At 47.4% G+C, this 13,752-nt stretch overlaps 1 protein-coding gene across 2 annotated transcripts in view; it reads left to right on the plus strand.

The window, feature by feature from the left end:
- IFT43 (intraflagellar transport 43) overlaps positions 1–13,461 on the plus strand; it is a 49,412-nt gene extending 35,951 nt beyond the window's left edge. For both annotated transcript variants that reach the window (XM_054027401.1, XM_054027402.1), the window contains 4 exons: positions 9,232–9,304; positions 10,618–10,693; positions 12,229–12,291; positions 13,108–13,461. In XM_054027401.1, the coding sequence (XP_053883376.1) occupies positions 9,232–9,304; positions 10,618–10,693; positions 12,229–12,291; positions 13,108–13,227 (332 nt within the window). In that variant the 3' untranslated portion in view covers positions 13,228–13,461. The remainder of the gene's footprint in view (positions 1–9,231; positions 9,305–10,617; positions 10,694–12,228; positions 12,292–13,107) is intronic.
- The last annotated feature ends 291 nt before the right edge of the window (positions 13,462–13,752 follow it).

A 13,752-nucleotide genomic window follows, 5' to 3' on the forward strand; every position in this document is an offset into this window, starting at 1 on the left:
TGTCCCACTGTGACATCATGTGTCCATGCACCTGCCAGTTGGATGGTTCTTGGAGGTGCAGGCATACAGCTCTGCAGGTGCACCTGAGTCCTGACCTGCTGCCCTTTGCTATTCCAGCCCTGGACTTCTGTTTAAGAAGGTCTCTGCATCAGGCCAAACTCCATGTGGTGGTTTTGTGACGTGGATAAAAATTCTCCAGGAACGGGGGGAGTCCATTAGCATATGTGAGGCTAGTGATGGGCAGGCTCACAAACAGCTGCTGGCTTCAGATGGGAGATTGGTCAGGGCCATCTTAACCTCACTTTGACAGCTGACATTACAAGCTGGAGTTACCTTGGTCTGGAGAAGCCTCTATCTTTTCAGTGGGAGTGGAAGGGGAGAGCAGAGTGTGTGTATCCCAAGGGATATGGTGAGAGCCCTGTTTTGAGTAATTTAAAAGTGGACAAGGCAGTGAATAATACAGCTATTAGGGAACAATCCTGGCCTGTTTGGGGATGAACTTGAGGGGTTCTGGTAAATCTCTTCCATCTCTAAATTCTGTAGTATGTTAGATACGTAGTCATATTGGGCTTATGATTGCTGAGTCCATAAGTGTAGTTGACGGACTAGGTTTACCTAAAAGACCCGTTAAGAAAAAGCTCTTGAAAGATGATTACAGAATTGAGACTCCATCATTTAAAACTGCCCGAGGCAAACTCCTTTGAACATTGCAGCAGTGGAGGGACAGAGAGAACCGCGTAGCCCTTGATTGTAGCGTCGTTCCCTCAGGACCTGTCCCCACTCCCCCCTCAGTTTCTCATCTGATATGAGAAAGCAGCAGTAAGACTCCTCATCTGTCTTATGAAAATCTGATTCGGAATGGCTGTGATCAAACCCAGCTGGCTGTCAGCAGTGGTGGCCTTGTGCGGAGGGAGGGAGGCTTCTGAGGAGTTTCTGGATGTGGAAATGTCACAGGTGCTGCCGATCAAAGAGGCATTTTTTTAATAAATATATATAAGAAAAAATAAAAAAAAACTAAGGATTTAGCATAAAAGAAATGTAGTTTGTCTTGTTTTTCCAGCGTAACATGAAGAGGATGAAATAGAATCAGATACGCTTGCTCCCAAACATACTTCCACGGGACTGCTCTGAGAAGCCACTTTCCCTGTCACATTAATGCTCTAAAGCAAAATCACTCATCTCTAGCATTATTGAGGAGGGTTTTATATTTCTGAACTCCCCCATCCCTCCCCCCCCCGTGCCTCATGCCCTTCTAGGCTGTGGCCCTGCCGGTGCCTTAATACCTTTTAGAAGGGAAAAAAAATGAGGGGGGATATGGAGAGAAGCCGTTAAAGGAGAAAAGTGGAAATCTCCAGGAACTGAGGCAGGCACAGAGTTTAGACAGGAGTGTCTGTAGGTTGGTAGCTGTTTCCTCCACAGAGATTGATCTTTGTCAGTTTGAGCCTCCCAGATCAGTGCCCTACTAATGCCAGCTGTACAGTAGCACAGTCTCAATCCTGGTCTCCAAGCTCCTGGTGCTTCTATTGCCAGTGACCAGTCTGGTTGTCCAAAGGTCATAGGTGCATAGACTATAAGGTCAGAAGGGAACATTAGATCATGTAATCTGACCTCCTGTATAACACAGGCCATAGAATTTCACCCAGCTCCCCCTGTATTCAGTCCAGTAACTTGTCGGACACTGCCTTATTAACCCCTGTTCCACAACATCGTTGTAGCACTTCTGTCCTCTCCCTCAAGCATCCCAAGGAAGATGTGTGCAATGATGATTCCAAACTGGGAAGCTACTGTATGTCAGCAGCAACAAATGCCACAACCTGGTTACAGTGGTACAGACCTGTGCTGTTCTCTGTGGCTCTCATGGTTCAAGAGCCTGAGTGGCCACTCCATCTCCTATCCAGCCCTTTGTCTAGTTGATAATCACTTTGTAGCTTGGAAGGCTGAGAAAAAACAAAACCATTTGCTCTTGTTCTCCACTAATATGGTTGTCTCTGTAAAGCTACTATTTGGCTTTTCAGTGTCAGGGAGCCACTGAGACCTTTCTATAACTTGGGGTTAGAAGGCCCCTTTATTATTGTGACTTGTCACAGCAGCTAGCCCGTGTGGTGCCACCATCATAGACTCACCATGGTTCTCAGGGAGATGGACTCTTGTGCTGTTTTTCCTTAGTTTCTTCTCTCAGCTTTCCAGAGCCACACCCCAGCAGTCATGGTAGCTACCTGATTCTCTTCAGCCCTCTGCTTTCATTCTCCCCACTGGCGACAGGCATGGCTCCTGATCAGCCATCAGATTGACAGCAGGTCAGGTACGATCCTGGGGAATGCATCCCAGTCAAATGGAGTGGCCAGGGGTCCAGAGAGCTATTCTTTGCCCTCTCTGCTTGCTTGCTGCTCTCACCTTCCAAGAGGCTTTGAGCTTGTTTGTGTGTTCAGTAGAAACTGCCTCTGCTCCTTGTGGGTTTTTTTTAAGCCTGTTGCTTTCCACTTTTTTTTTTTCTTCTTCTCCATTTTTTCCATTTAGAGGGGGAAAAAATATTTATCGGATTGAGATGCGCTAATTAAAGCCATTTTCTGGTATTTGGTTAATGGAGTGTTTGATGTCTCTCTGACAAGACCATGAAATGCACGGAGTGTCCACAGGGACGGAATTTGCTGAACACGGCGCTTTGTAAATGAGGGGACACAGTGTCGCAGCAGCTCATGAATATGAAACGCCCATGATGCTACCTCGGTGGACTTGGGAACACAGATGAATCCTGTCATGTGCTAAATGAGACCAATTTCTTTCACTTAACTTCATCTTCAATCAGACCTTCTTCCATTTGCCTGTTTAAAATTCCCCAAACGTGATGCAGAAGGTAAAAACATTCAGTAAAATAAAGTTTTGCAGCAGCAGAGAAATTATAATTATCCCTGGTTTAAGTTGCATGCTCATAAAATGTAAAATTAAGTTAGTTTCTGTCATTCTTTAAGTGAGAAGCCTGTAATTCTGCTGCACTGAGGATAAACCTGCTTTGAAGGGGTCAGCTTGCGTCCAAAGCTGCCACCCTCTGGGTAGCCTGCACTCTAATCTCAGTAGCAGCAAAGGTGTGCAGGGCATTGTGTGGTCATTGAAGACTCCTGCATCACTACTGTACGGAGCTTCCACTCTGAACTGGCCATTGAAAATGTCATGTGACCAGGGGGAGAAAATCCTCATATTAAGCATGAATGACAAGATTTTTAGTGTGACTCTCAGCATTTGGAGTTGACTCCAGAGAGAATGGTTGTGCAGCTCTAGGGGGCCTAAATTAAAAGGGGAGGGTTAGTGGCTGTAAAAGATGGACTTTACCTGAATCAGTCTTGGCACTGGAGACAGGGCTTCCAATCCTAGCTCTGCCTGACCTGCTGTCTGGCCTTGGGCAAGCCACTTCTCTCTGAATTTGTGTTCCCCCATCCACTCTGTCTTGTCAATTTAGCCTGTAAACTCTTTGGAGCAGGGACTGCCTTACTGGGTGTTTGTACAGCACCTAGCACAATGGGGCCTTGGTCTCATTTGGGGCCTCTAGGTGCTGCTGTAATCCAAATAACAAGCAGGTGTGACTTGCATGTGGAGGAGGGAGGTGCAGCAGGAAAAGCAACTGCCAAGAGTGTGGAGGCTATAAGATAAAGTGGGTTCTTACCCCTCTTAGCAGTTGCTTTTCCTGCTTCTACCTCTCCATCCATCTCCTCTGCAGATCAGTTACTTGTGTAAGAGGCAGAAAGGGAGATGGTTACAGATACCCAGCCTGGACTACCGCCATCACTAGTGTCTCTTGTTTGTTTATATCTTAAAAAGCACTGTCCCCTGCTAATTATTCAAGTACCCAGTCTGAGTAAGCATGTGTCCTCCTTCCCTTCTGACCTCCTACCACTTCTTCCTTACACCAACTTGCCTCACCATAACTTAGATGCAATGGTTTTTAGGGCATGGATTGTTTTTTATTCTTTGTGTGGCCACTGCCTAGCCCACTACAGCCCTGACCAGACTGGGGTCTTTGATGCTCTTGTCATAGAGATAATAATATACTGTCTTAGCCATTAACAAGACCATAGGCGCCAACTTCTCCTGGCGCTGGTGGGTGCTCGCGCCCCCCCGGCCCTGCCAGATTCCACCCCTGCCCTGCCCCCATTCCAACCCCTTCCCCAAAGTACTCACCCCAACTCCGCCCCCTCCCTGCCCCTATTGGACTCCTTCCCCAAATCCCCACTCCAGCCCGGCCTCTTCCGCGGAGCGCGCCGCATTCCCGCTCCTTCCCTCTCCCTCCCACAGCTTGTTACGCCACGAAACAGCTGTTTCACGGTGGCAAGTGCTAGGAGGAGAAGCGGGGACGCGGTGCGCTCAGGGGAGGAGGCAGAAGTGAGCTGGGGTGGCGGGGCGGGGAGCTTGCTGCTGGTTGGTGCAGAGCACCCACCAATTTTTCCCCTTGGGTGCTCCAGCCCCGGAGTCGGCGCCTATGAACAAGACCGCTACATTTGGTCTAGGAAATTATAACTTAGCTGTTAACTATCACTTGGGGTTTAGTGCCACAGCAGTTCTGGGTTTGATGAGCTTAGTTTGAATTGCCTCCAAGAGATAGCTCCCAGCTCCTTGGAAAACTTAAAATCAGACTAGATGTAGGTGTGGAGAATAGACCATAGGAAACAGTTCTGTAGTGGCCAGCAGGGGGCTCAAATATTTATTTTCCATCTCTGCCTTGGTTGATTCCTGGGCTCGGGCTGGCATGGTCTGAGGAAGAGGATGCCAAGGGAAAGTTTGATCCCCTTTAACCAAACTGGGGTCTGAAGAGGAGTCCCATCTAGGTTTCCTTAAGGTCACTCTGAGTATGAGGGGCCTTGAGTTGTTTTACCTGACTTACAGAAACCCATTACTTCTGTTTTCTGTCTGTAAAACATTACCCAACATACACCTCTTCCACTCCTCTTCCTCTGTCTTCACTGATTTTACCAGGAGGAAAACTGGGTGTATTTTAATTGGGGAGGAATGAGTGCTCCTTTAAGAGCTGGGTATACTCGGAACATTCTCTCCACGGTATCACAAAACTGATACCAGAGGAACTCTGGTGGAGGCTGTGGTTGAGGGTGGACCTGCATGAGTTACACTAAAGGGGCCCAGGGTCTAGTTGGGAGACCAATGCTAAGAGAAGGGAGGGAAGGGTGTGCTATAGGGGGAGGGAAATCCCCTGCTGGAGCAATTTCATGTGGGCTATAACATCGCTAGTGTGGTCTCCACCCAGCTGCAAAGACTTGTCTGCAATATTTTATTGAAATTGGCAGATGTTAGAGATGATCAGGAAACTGCCCTTCCTTCTAAAACATAGCTATGCATTGTGAATCTGTTTGTTTCCAGATTGTGGTGCCATCCTTTGTTCTCTGCTTCATTTTACAATGTGCAGGCCCTTCAGCGGCATCATTGCAATGATGATGTTTGTATGTTTGATAAGATGTTCCCAATTCCCCTATGCACATGCTGGAATGCAATTCCCAGCTGCTCTTCAATGTGTATAGACGTTATGAAGCCATGTATGAGGCTCATATGCAAGGGCCCTGAATTCAGAGAGATTATAATGTGGACAGAAAATATTACAACAAGAATCCACATGGAAAAATCAAAGTTAATTGATTGGGTGGAAAAGATCTGAAATATAGACATTCTGTAAGAGGCAGGACACAGAGAATCAGGGATAGCTGAGAGAGACCAGGGTGATATGAGCAATACACGATCTGGGAGATTTGCAGCTGCTGAAATAAGGCCAATGTAGTTTCTGGCTGTGTGCACATGGGTACTGCATTGTAGGACAGAGAGGACATAGTCCTGCAAAGATTTACTTACATGCTTAACTTAACATGTGAGTAGTTTCATTTAAGTCAATGTGAATGCTTAACGTTAGCATGTGTTTGCACCCCGTGGCTGTGCTGTGGTTGCTACTAGAATATTGAAATAACTTCTCAGCAGAGTGTTACCAGAAAGATACTGGAAAAAACTGTAATAAGATCTGAGAAGAGCAACAAAAATGATCAGGAGGGTGGATGGCTTGAGTAAAAAAGATGCTTGGCTAACTGATGGCAAAGGAAACACTGTGATGGTTTACAAGTATGCAAAGAGTGTGAACAAAAAGAAGGGAGCAGAATTATTTAGAGTGGCACAACAGGGATGGAACAGGAGAGGAAGAAATTACAAGTAGTGGGTTGAAATTTTAAAAAGAAATTTTATACTGAATAGCATTTAAATCTTCTTGCAAGTGAGATCTGTTAGCCTGGGAGCTGGGGATGCCCCATAGCATGGAATGTTCCCTAATCCATACAGTCACTCTCCAGGCCCTTGGCCAGTCCTGCTTTTAAATGACTCCAGCCATGGGAATCTCACATCTTCTGATGCGCAGTTAGTCCCCTTATTTTGTGGACTCACAGGCAAAATGGACTGTCTTTTCTTTGCTCAGCTTCATCTCCTTACTTGTAAGATAATCCCCTCAAACCAGCCTACACAATCTCTCTTCTCCCTACTCTTTGCCCCTTATCCACAATGACTCTGTTCCCCCCCCCCCCAGCTATCACTGAGCTGAGCCCCTCATACTCTGTCAGTCACTCCATCAGCTGAATCACTTTTGTTCTTTTGTCCCTTCATTGCACTTTGCCAGCAGCTGGGAGCCCCTGCTGGGAAGAATCAGTGCGATGGCAGCTTCCCCTGTGAGAGCGGTCAGGGCTCCGCAGCGAGCAGAACAGCGACAGGCCATTGACTCAATGCTATGGAATCGCCAGCCCTTGCCTTCCTCTGTCTCAGGGATGGATCAGGCCAAGTCGCTGCAGTTTCCCTGCAAAGGTCTTTATGAAGTTTGCTGTAGCCTGAAAGCTGCTCCATAGGCACCTGTTTGTTGGGCGGTTGGGGAGCTGGATGGCACGGCTCTGCTGAGATCATCCAAGCTGTCACTGCCTCTCGCCTTGGCCTGCCTCTCGCTGCAGCCTCTATCCCTTTCAGCAGGCAGCCAATTAGAGAGAAATCCCACTGTGTGGCTAGCTCCAAACAGCCACCTCGCCAAGGTTCTGGGCTGACCCAGGCTCTGCTGCAGATGGGCCAGCGCTGCCTCTTCTGGCCAGGGATGGGGGGGAAGGGGAACTGAGGGAGCCTGTGGAGATGCGGAGTGGACATGAGGCAGGAGCAATGCCATTTGGAGCTGTGGGAGGCTGCACAGCACTGACAGGAGGCAGGAGGAGGAAGCTGCTCAGGAAGGCCCTGTCTTGAGCCCCAAACTCTTCAGGTGGGACTGTCTCTCCAGCTCCTGAATATTTATCTCAGCCTGGGCTGCAAACAGGGTAGAGCCAGAAGCAACCAACTGCTGAGTTCCAACAATATAATAGCAGTGCTACAGATGGAGCCAGGAGCAGCCTGATTGCTCCAGCCCCTGGGATGCCTGCTTCATTCAGATACCAACTGGGTGAAGAATCTCCAGAGAACTGAGCCATGCAGCTCCCCTGCCGCCTAAGAAACCGGGGCCCCTGGAGCAGCCTTCTGGCAAACCTTAGGCCTTTAAAGGGACACTACACTAAAGCCTGGTCTATACTACCGCAGTAAATCGATCTAACTTATGCAACTTCAGTTACATGAATAACGTAACTGAAGTTGACATAGTTAGATCCACTTACCGCGGGGGCTATACTGCGCTGTGTCGAGGGGAGACACTCTCCCGTTGACTTTCCTTTTGCTTCTTGGGGACATGGAGTACACTTCTCTCTCCCTCCTTCCTTTCTCCTCTCCCTTCCCTCCCAGCTGAAGTAGCTGTGACCCTAGTCCAAGGAGTGGGCTGGAGACTGACCCATAGCCTAGGCCAGCTACAGCAGACTCACATTCAAAATCATAAATAGGTTCCAACTCACTTTGTCTGCCAGGTCACCTTGGGATTATTTCCTACCTGAGTTTATATAAAGCTAGGTGAACACTGCAGTGGAATATCTACAACAGGAAGTTTTCCATGCTCTTCAATCTGACCTCTTGTCCTCTTCTGTCCTCTTCCCCATTTTGCATCCAGCAGTGCAGTCTAGGTGTGGTCAGTGCTGGAGCACTTCAGTGAGGTTCAGACCTCATGTTCTGTCTTGTCTGGATTGTGGGCTCCTCGGAGCAGGAAGGGTCTGGTACAGGGCTAAACCTACTGATAGCCCTTAACTAACTGCTGTTGGCTAGGCATCTGGCAACTCTGGTATGCTTTGCTCTCTGTTCAAATTATTTTGGGCTGAGTGCATCTCTCTACCAGATTGGGGAGTGCATCTCATGGCTGGACCTGCAGCAGGATGCACCATCGTCACTGTCATCCTGGGCTACAACCAAACAAAACTTTGTCCACCTGTGGCTTCGCTGTCATGTCCTTGCCCTTGCTGGGTGGGAGAGCCCCTCCTGATGAAATAGAGAGACTGCATCCAACATGCTGACCAGCCTCCTTTGCAAATGGGAGATGGGATCTGAGGAGAGAGGGTACTGAAAATACTCAAGAGAAGGACAGAGAAACCCAGGGAAGAGCCTGAAAGTGGATACAGATGAAGGGTTAATTGCTTCTGAGAGAGAAAGGGACAAATGCCAGAAAAGTCAAGCTCCAGGGATCAGAACGAGATTTGCAGCTGCAGCGTGAGAGACATCCAGAGAATTGTGCCCTTTGGGAGGGGGAATCTGCTGTGAAACTTCTTTATTTTTGGCATTTGGGGTTTCTTTAAACATTTTCCCCCTTAATTTAAATGACAGTTTTCTGAGGGAAATCTGATATTTTTCATCTCTAATAAAATGTGAACCTGAGCTGGACAAATAGTGATTCTTCTGTGAAGGGAATTCTTTCCCTGCCTATGGGATGATGGCAAGCATGCGGCAGGTCCGTGTTTGAGGCTTGCAGCAGCCAGCCAGAATTCAAACCTCAATAAGGTTCAAGGTTATTCCAAATGGAGAATCCATGACTGTTGAGCAAGTCCTAATGCAGCACAAATTTCCTTCCCTCTTTGGATTTATTTTGCCTCCAGGTTTTAAAGTTTTATTGGCTTGTTTTATTATTAAACTACAGTATATGCTTTTTAATCATTGCAAATAACCTGCCATTGTTTTGCTGTCATGAGGGCTGTGAATGCGTTCACACCCCGGGTAGCATGGGAGGGTGGGACTTCTGACTTCTCTCTCTCCCAAGTGGGAAGAAAGCTCAGTATTCCGTCGTCTTCATGCTGCTTCTGCCTCTTCCTGTTGCAGATATTCCTGTGATCCCGGACTTGGAGGAAGTACAGGAAGAAGATCTCGCTATGCAAGTGGCGGCTCCACCCAGGTAACATCACAGCCACATGATCACAAGTCTAGAGTCACTGCCCACTGCTGGGGATCAGCGGTGAGAAATGGCTGCTGAAATTAAATCCTGCATTACCTTGTGTTCTGCAGAGATCAGTGGTTGTCCCATTCAGTAGGATTTGATGCCATGCATTATGATAGTGAGTCTCCAGGATAGTAGAGTTCCATTGTGTTGTTTCCAAATACAAAGAGAAAGTAATTACAGCATATTCTATATACATACAAAACTATATCAAAAAAACATGATTGAGCTTGCAAACTGAAACCTTCAAAAATTAGGAAATGCCCAATTTAAGGTTGCCTGTGCAACGTTAACACTGCCTTTTTGTGCATATGTATTATCACATACTCTTTACTTACATGATCATAAATTGTTTCCCCCCATATGATGTCTGCCTCATTCAAGTGCCTAGTTAATTTGTATAGTGCAAATCCTATTGGTTAAAAGTGCTAGTCAAAGTAGTTCTGGATTTATCTCAAAGGTGACTAGCAAAGGGAAAAAAAAATGAAAAAAAATGGTTAATCTTAGAAATATCAGGGAAGGGCAAGTCTGCTCTTTCCTGTTTTGTTGGAGTGATTTCTTGGATCATATGGATTGGGCGCTTTTGTGGCCCTTCATTGTACAGAAAGGGTGCCTGAATCCTGAACAAAGATGTTTTTTCTCCCAAATGTTTATTGGGCATTGAAATTAAATAGCTGTTATCAAAACCAAATTAAAAACACTTTTAACAGTTTGACTAAAAATCACTTTGTTTCTCAATCAGATTTTACTTAATTGTTTTCTATCATGTTATGATCATATCAGTTCTCTGAACATCCATGGAGTCTTTGGATATGTTACTAGCTTTTTCTTATAACTATGACTTTAAAGCAGCCATGAAAACTCAAAGACCCCAGTATGCTGGAAGCTGCATGGTAGGGCTGGTTAGGAGCCAGGAGGTAGAACAATCAGACAGCTTTTCTCCTAAACAACTAATCCAATTATTGCTGTTAGGCTTCCTACAAATACAGCATCTACCGCTCACAGGATGGCAGGTTCGGGGCTTCCCTCACATTCATGGTACATTAAATAATAATATTCCATGTCTAAATCATTGTTCTATCTGGTATGGAAACAGCACTCAAGAGGCTTGTGCCCAGATTCCTCTCCACCCATGTATTTATTTTCTCTTGGAGACATGGACACTGAAGCTGGATGCTCCCAGACTCCCATTCGTGTGCCACTGCTCCCTAGAGGAGCACGAGCTGTTCCCACGCTTAGCTAGTTTTGTTTCTTGCCCCTCCCTCTTGCAGTATCCAGGTGAACAGAGTGCTGACCTTCCGTGACCTGGACAATGACCTCATGAAGTATGCTGCCTTCCAAACCCTGGTGAGTGGGTGCCCTTATGTAGTGGCCAGCATAACCCCCTCTGCACCTCCCTCATGTCGTCCTCCAGAAAAACAGATACTTGAGTCCAGCTGATACCTAACACAACCCCTGTCCCCCAAGGTTTCAAGGACCTGTTCCCCTCTGTTATGGGGCCCTAATGTATATGGGAACACTAAGTGAACAGTGCTCATTGCTCTGGTGGGGCCTCTGATACTGGATATAAACGTCTCCCTGGCACCTTTGCTTGGCATCCACTTGGAAATCTTACTCCGATGGCCATTTATTTACATAGTCAGAACATCCTTGAGTTTTCCCTCAAGTTTTCTGTTGGTCCAATAAAAGATATTGCTTCACCCACCTTGTGTCTCTAACATCCTGGGACCAACACGGCTCCAGCAACACTACATATATCCCTAGAACACATTTCCTACCCATGTTTTACCATGCTCTGCCCCTTTCCCTTGTCCTGGGACACACACAGCATTGCTCTTTCCCCTGGCATCCGGCACTGCTCCTTCTCCCTCAGCCAGGGTCATCCATGGTGCTGCCCTTTCTTGTGGTGCCTGAGGCACATGCAACCCTGCCCCCGGTGTCTGGGCTGCTGGCTCTGGGTATAGGAGTTCTTCATGCTGCTGTAGCCCAAAGAGCCATTTTCAAGCAGGAAGGAAGTTTCCAAAGCTGTTTCTGAGAGGCACAAACCCAAATGATGACAGGCCTTGATTTCCTGTCTCCTTGGGGACTGCCATGTTGCCAACCCTAAGAATTCAAAATCATGAGTCAGGACCCCAAAATCATGAGGGTTTTTTAATTGATGTTGTTTTTGGTCTGGCTGCTGGTTTTTGAGCTCCCCCTTCTTGCCCTGCACTGTTTGTGTGACACAGACACAAAATGTGTACACATAGAAGTGCAGGCCCTGACTCCCTTGTGCATCTGCTGGACAATACTCCCCTCTCGTTCCCTCCATCTACACTCACTGGTTCACACAGCCCCTTCCCTGTGTCCCAGCAGCCTCCCCTGGCTGGTGCCTGTAGCTGGCACCTGTCTCCAGTCAGCAGCGGAGGGAGCTTCCCCACACTCTTAATTTAATTTAACTCTCCTGGGCTGCAGTGGAGGGTGGCGGGATGTTTTGTTTTTTCTGGACTCTGCCCCACTCAGAGCTCACGGGATCCCAGGGAGGTGCAGGCAGCTTTTATGGGATGGCTGCAGGCCAGCTCCCTATAGTGGCTGAAGAGGGAAACTGCAGCCAGCTCAGGTAAAATTCCTGCACCCCCAATTCAGCCAGAAATCACAGCAGTTGCGATTGCACTATGAGTGTTGCAACACTGGATTGGTCTCACGTGCTCCTTCCCCTCCCTCTGAGCTGCCCACATCCAGTCGCCACCTGCTAATCCTGTCCCATAAGAAGCCATTGGTCCCCAAAGAGGCAAGAATGCAGCTGTGTCACCAGCAACATCTGTTCCTGGCTAAGGTGCGGGATCCCTTTTCTCTGTGCCTGGTCTGTTGGAGTACGTCTGTGACCTGCTTTGTGTTCACAGGATGGAGAGATTGACCTGAAGCTTCTCACCAAGGTTCTGGCCCCGGAACAGGAAGTACGAGAGGTGAGCTTGTCCTGAGGCAGAAACTAGTAGAGCTGTTCGCGTGGACCTGCAAGTCCCTCAGTCAGTACATGATACCCATGGCCTTATTAATGGGGGGGAGGGGGAATGGGACAGACTTTTCTCAGTTGGATAAAGTCTGAAGGGATTTGGATTTCAGAGGTTTCCAGGGCCCAGAATGTGATACGTTTAGTGTGCCAGAGCTTGTGGCGCTGCTTCCAACTGTGCCCTCCCTTGCAAAATAGTTGACAAAGGAATTATTGGGGACTGTCTCTGACTGGGGACTGGGGCTCCTGACACACTCACCATTCTAATAAATTCTGCCTCTAAGAGCCACCACCAGCTCCAGCTCCATTGAGAGGCAAAGGCAGACAGGGGAATAGGGAGAACCCAAGTCTGGAACAACAGGTCAGGACAGAGGAGCACCAGCGGAACTGGGGGGAGCCCAGGACTGGAATAGCAGGGTTTCTGCAGGTTGGGACAGAGCTGAATTGGCAGAGTTGTGTAGGGGTGGAGATTTCACAGATCCTCCCTGCACTGTGCCTGGTTCAATCTATAACTTGCTATTTTAGTGAATTTTAAAAAGACAACCCAATCTGTCAAAATCTATAAATTGTGGCAGGGATTCAAACTGCCTTTTTCTTGGGATGTCTAGTTCTCCTAGTGGAATCTAGGGCCCTGCCCTAATTCCCCCTCTGTGCGCAGAGTGGTAGCTCTCTCAGCCTGTTACAGCTTCTCTCTAGGGCTGCTCGCTTGACCATTTAGCAACATTCAGAGACCTGTAGCAATTCAGTATTTTTCTTTCTTTCCTCTTGGTAGGAGGACGTCCTCTGGGACTGGGACCATCTCTACATGGAGGTGTCTTCAGAACTCGTGACTGAGTGGGACGTGGGACAGTCTGAGAGAGATGAGCCCTTGGGTCAGTCCAAGAATATCTGAGCTCTGGTCAGCTCACCACACAGGCTCAGACAGCTGCAAATAGTTAGCACTAGTTGTGTTTTTTTTAATCAACTCTTGTATTTGAGAAAATATTCCAGATCTGAAAGTAAAGGAGGTGAGAGCATGATAGGAAAGTGGGCTTGACTCCCAGGTATTTTGTAACAAGAATATTTATTTGTTCTCAAAATGCCACACTGAATAATTTCAAATACAAAAAAGCATTTGTTTAAACAATCGCTTCTATTTCGCTAGCTCTTCATCCCAAGATGTTTTACAAGTTACTGCAGGGATCTTGTCTGCTGCTGCAGCACTGCACCCTGTTCTGGGGTGGAAACATGGCAGCTGTTAAACAGTCACACTGGACAACAGGGTAGGACAGGAAATGAAGAAGAACATGGCTTCCTATTGAGGCTGCAAAGGGAGTTTAGGTTGAATTTGCCCAGGACTCTGAGGTTACCATCCTTCTCTCACAACAGATGCCACAAGTGGTCCAGACCGCAGTTTTATATCCCATCCAGAGGTAAT

The sequence above is a fragment of the Malaclemys terrapin genome, chromosome 4, assembly GCF_027887155.1.
Source record: "Malaclemys terrapin pileata isolate rMalTer1 chromosome 4, rMalTer1.hap1, whole genome shotgun sequence".
Classification (NCBI taxonomy): Eukaryota; Metazoa; Chordata; order Testudines; family Emydidae; genus Malaclemys; species Malaclemys terrapin.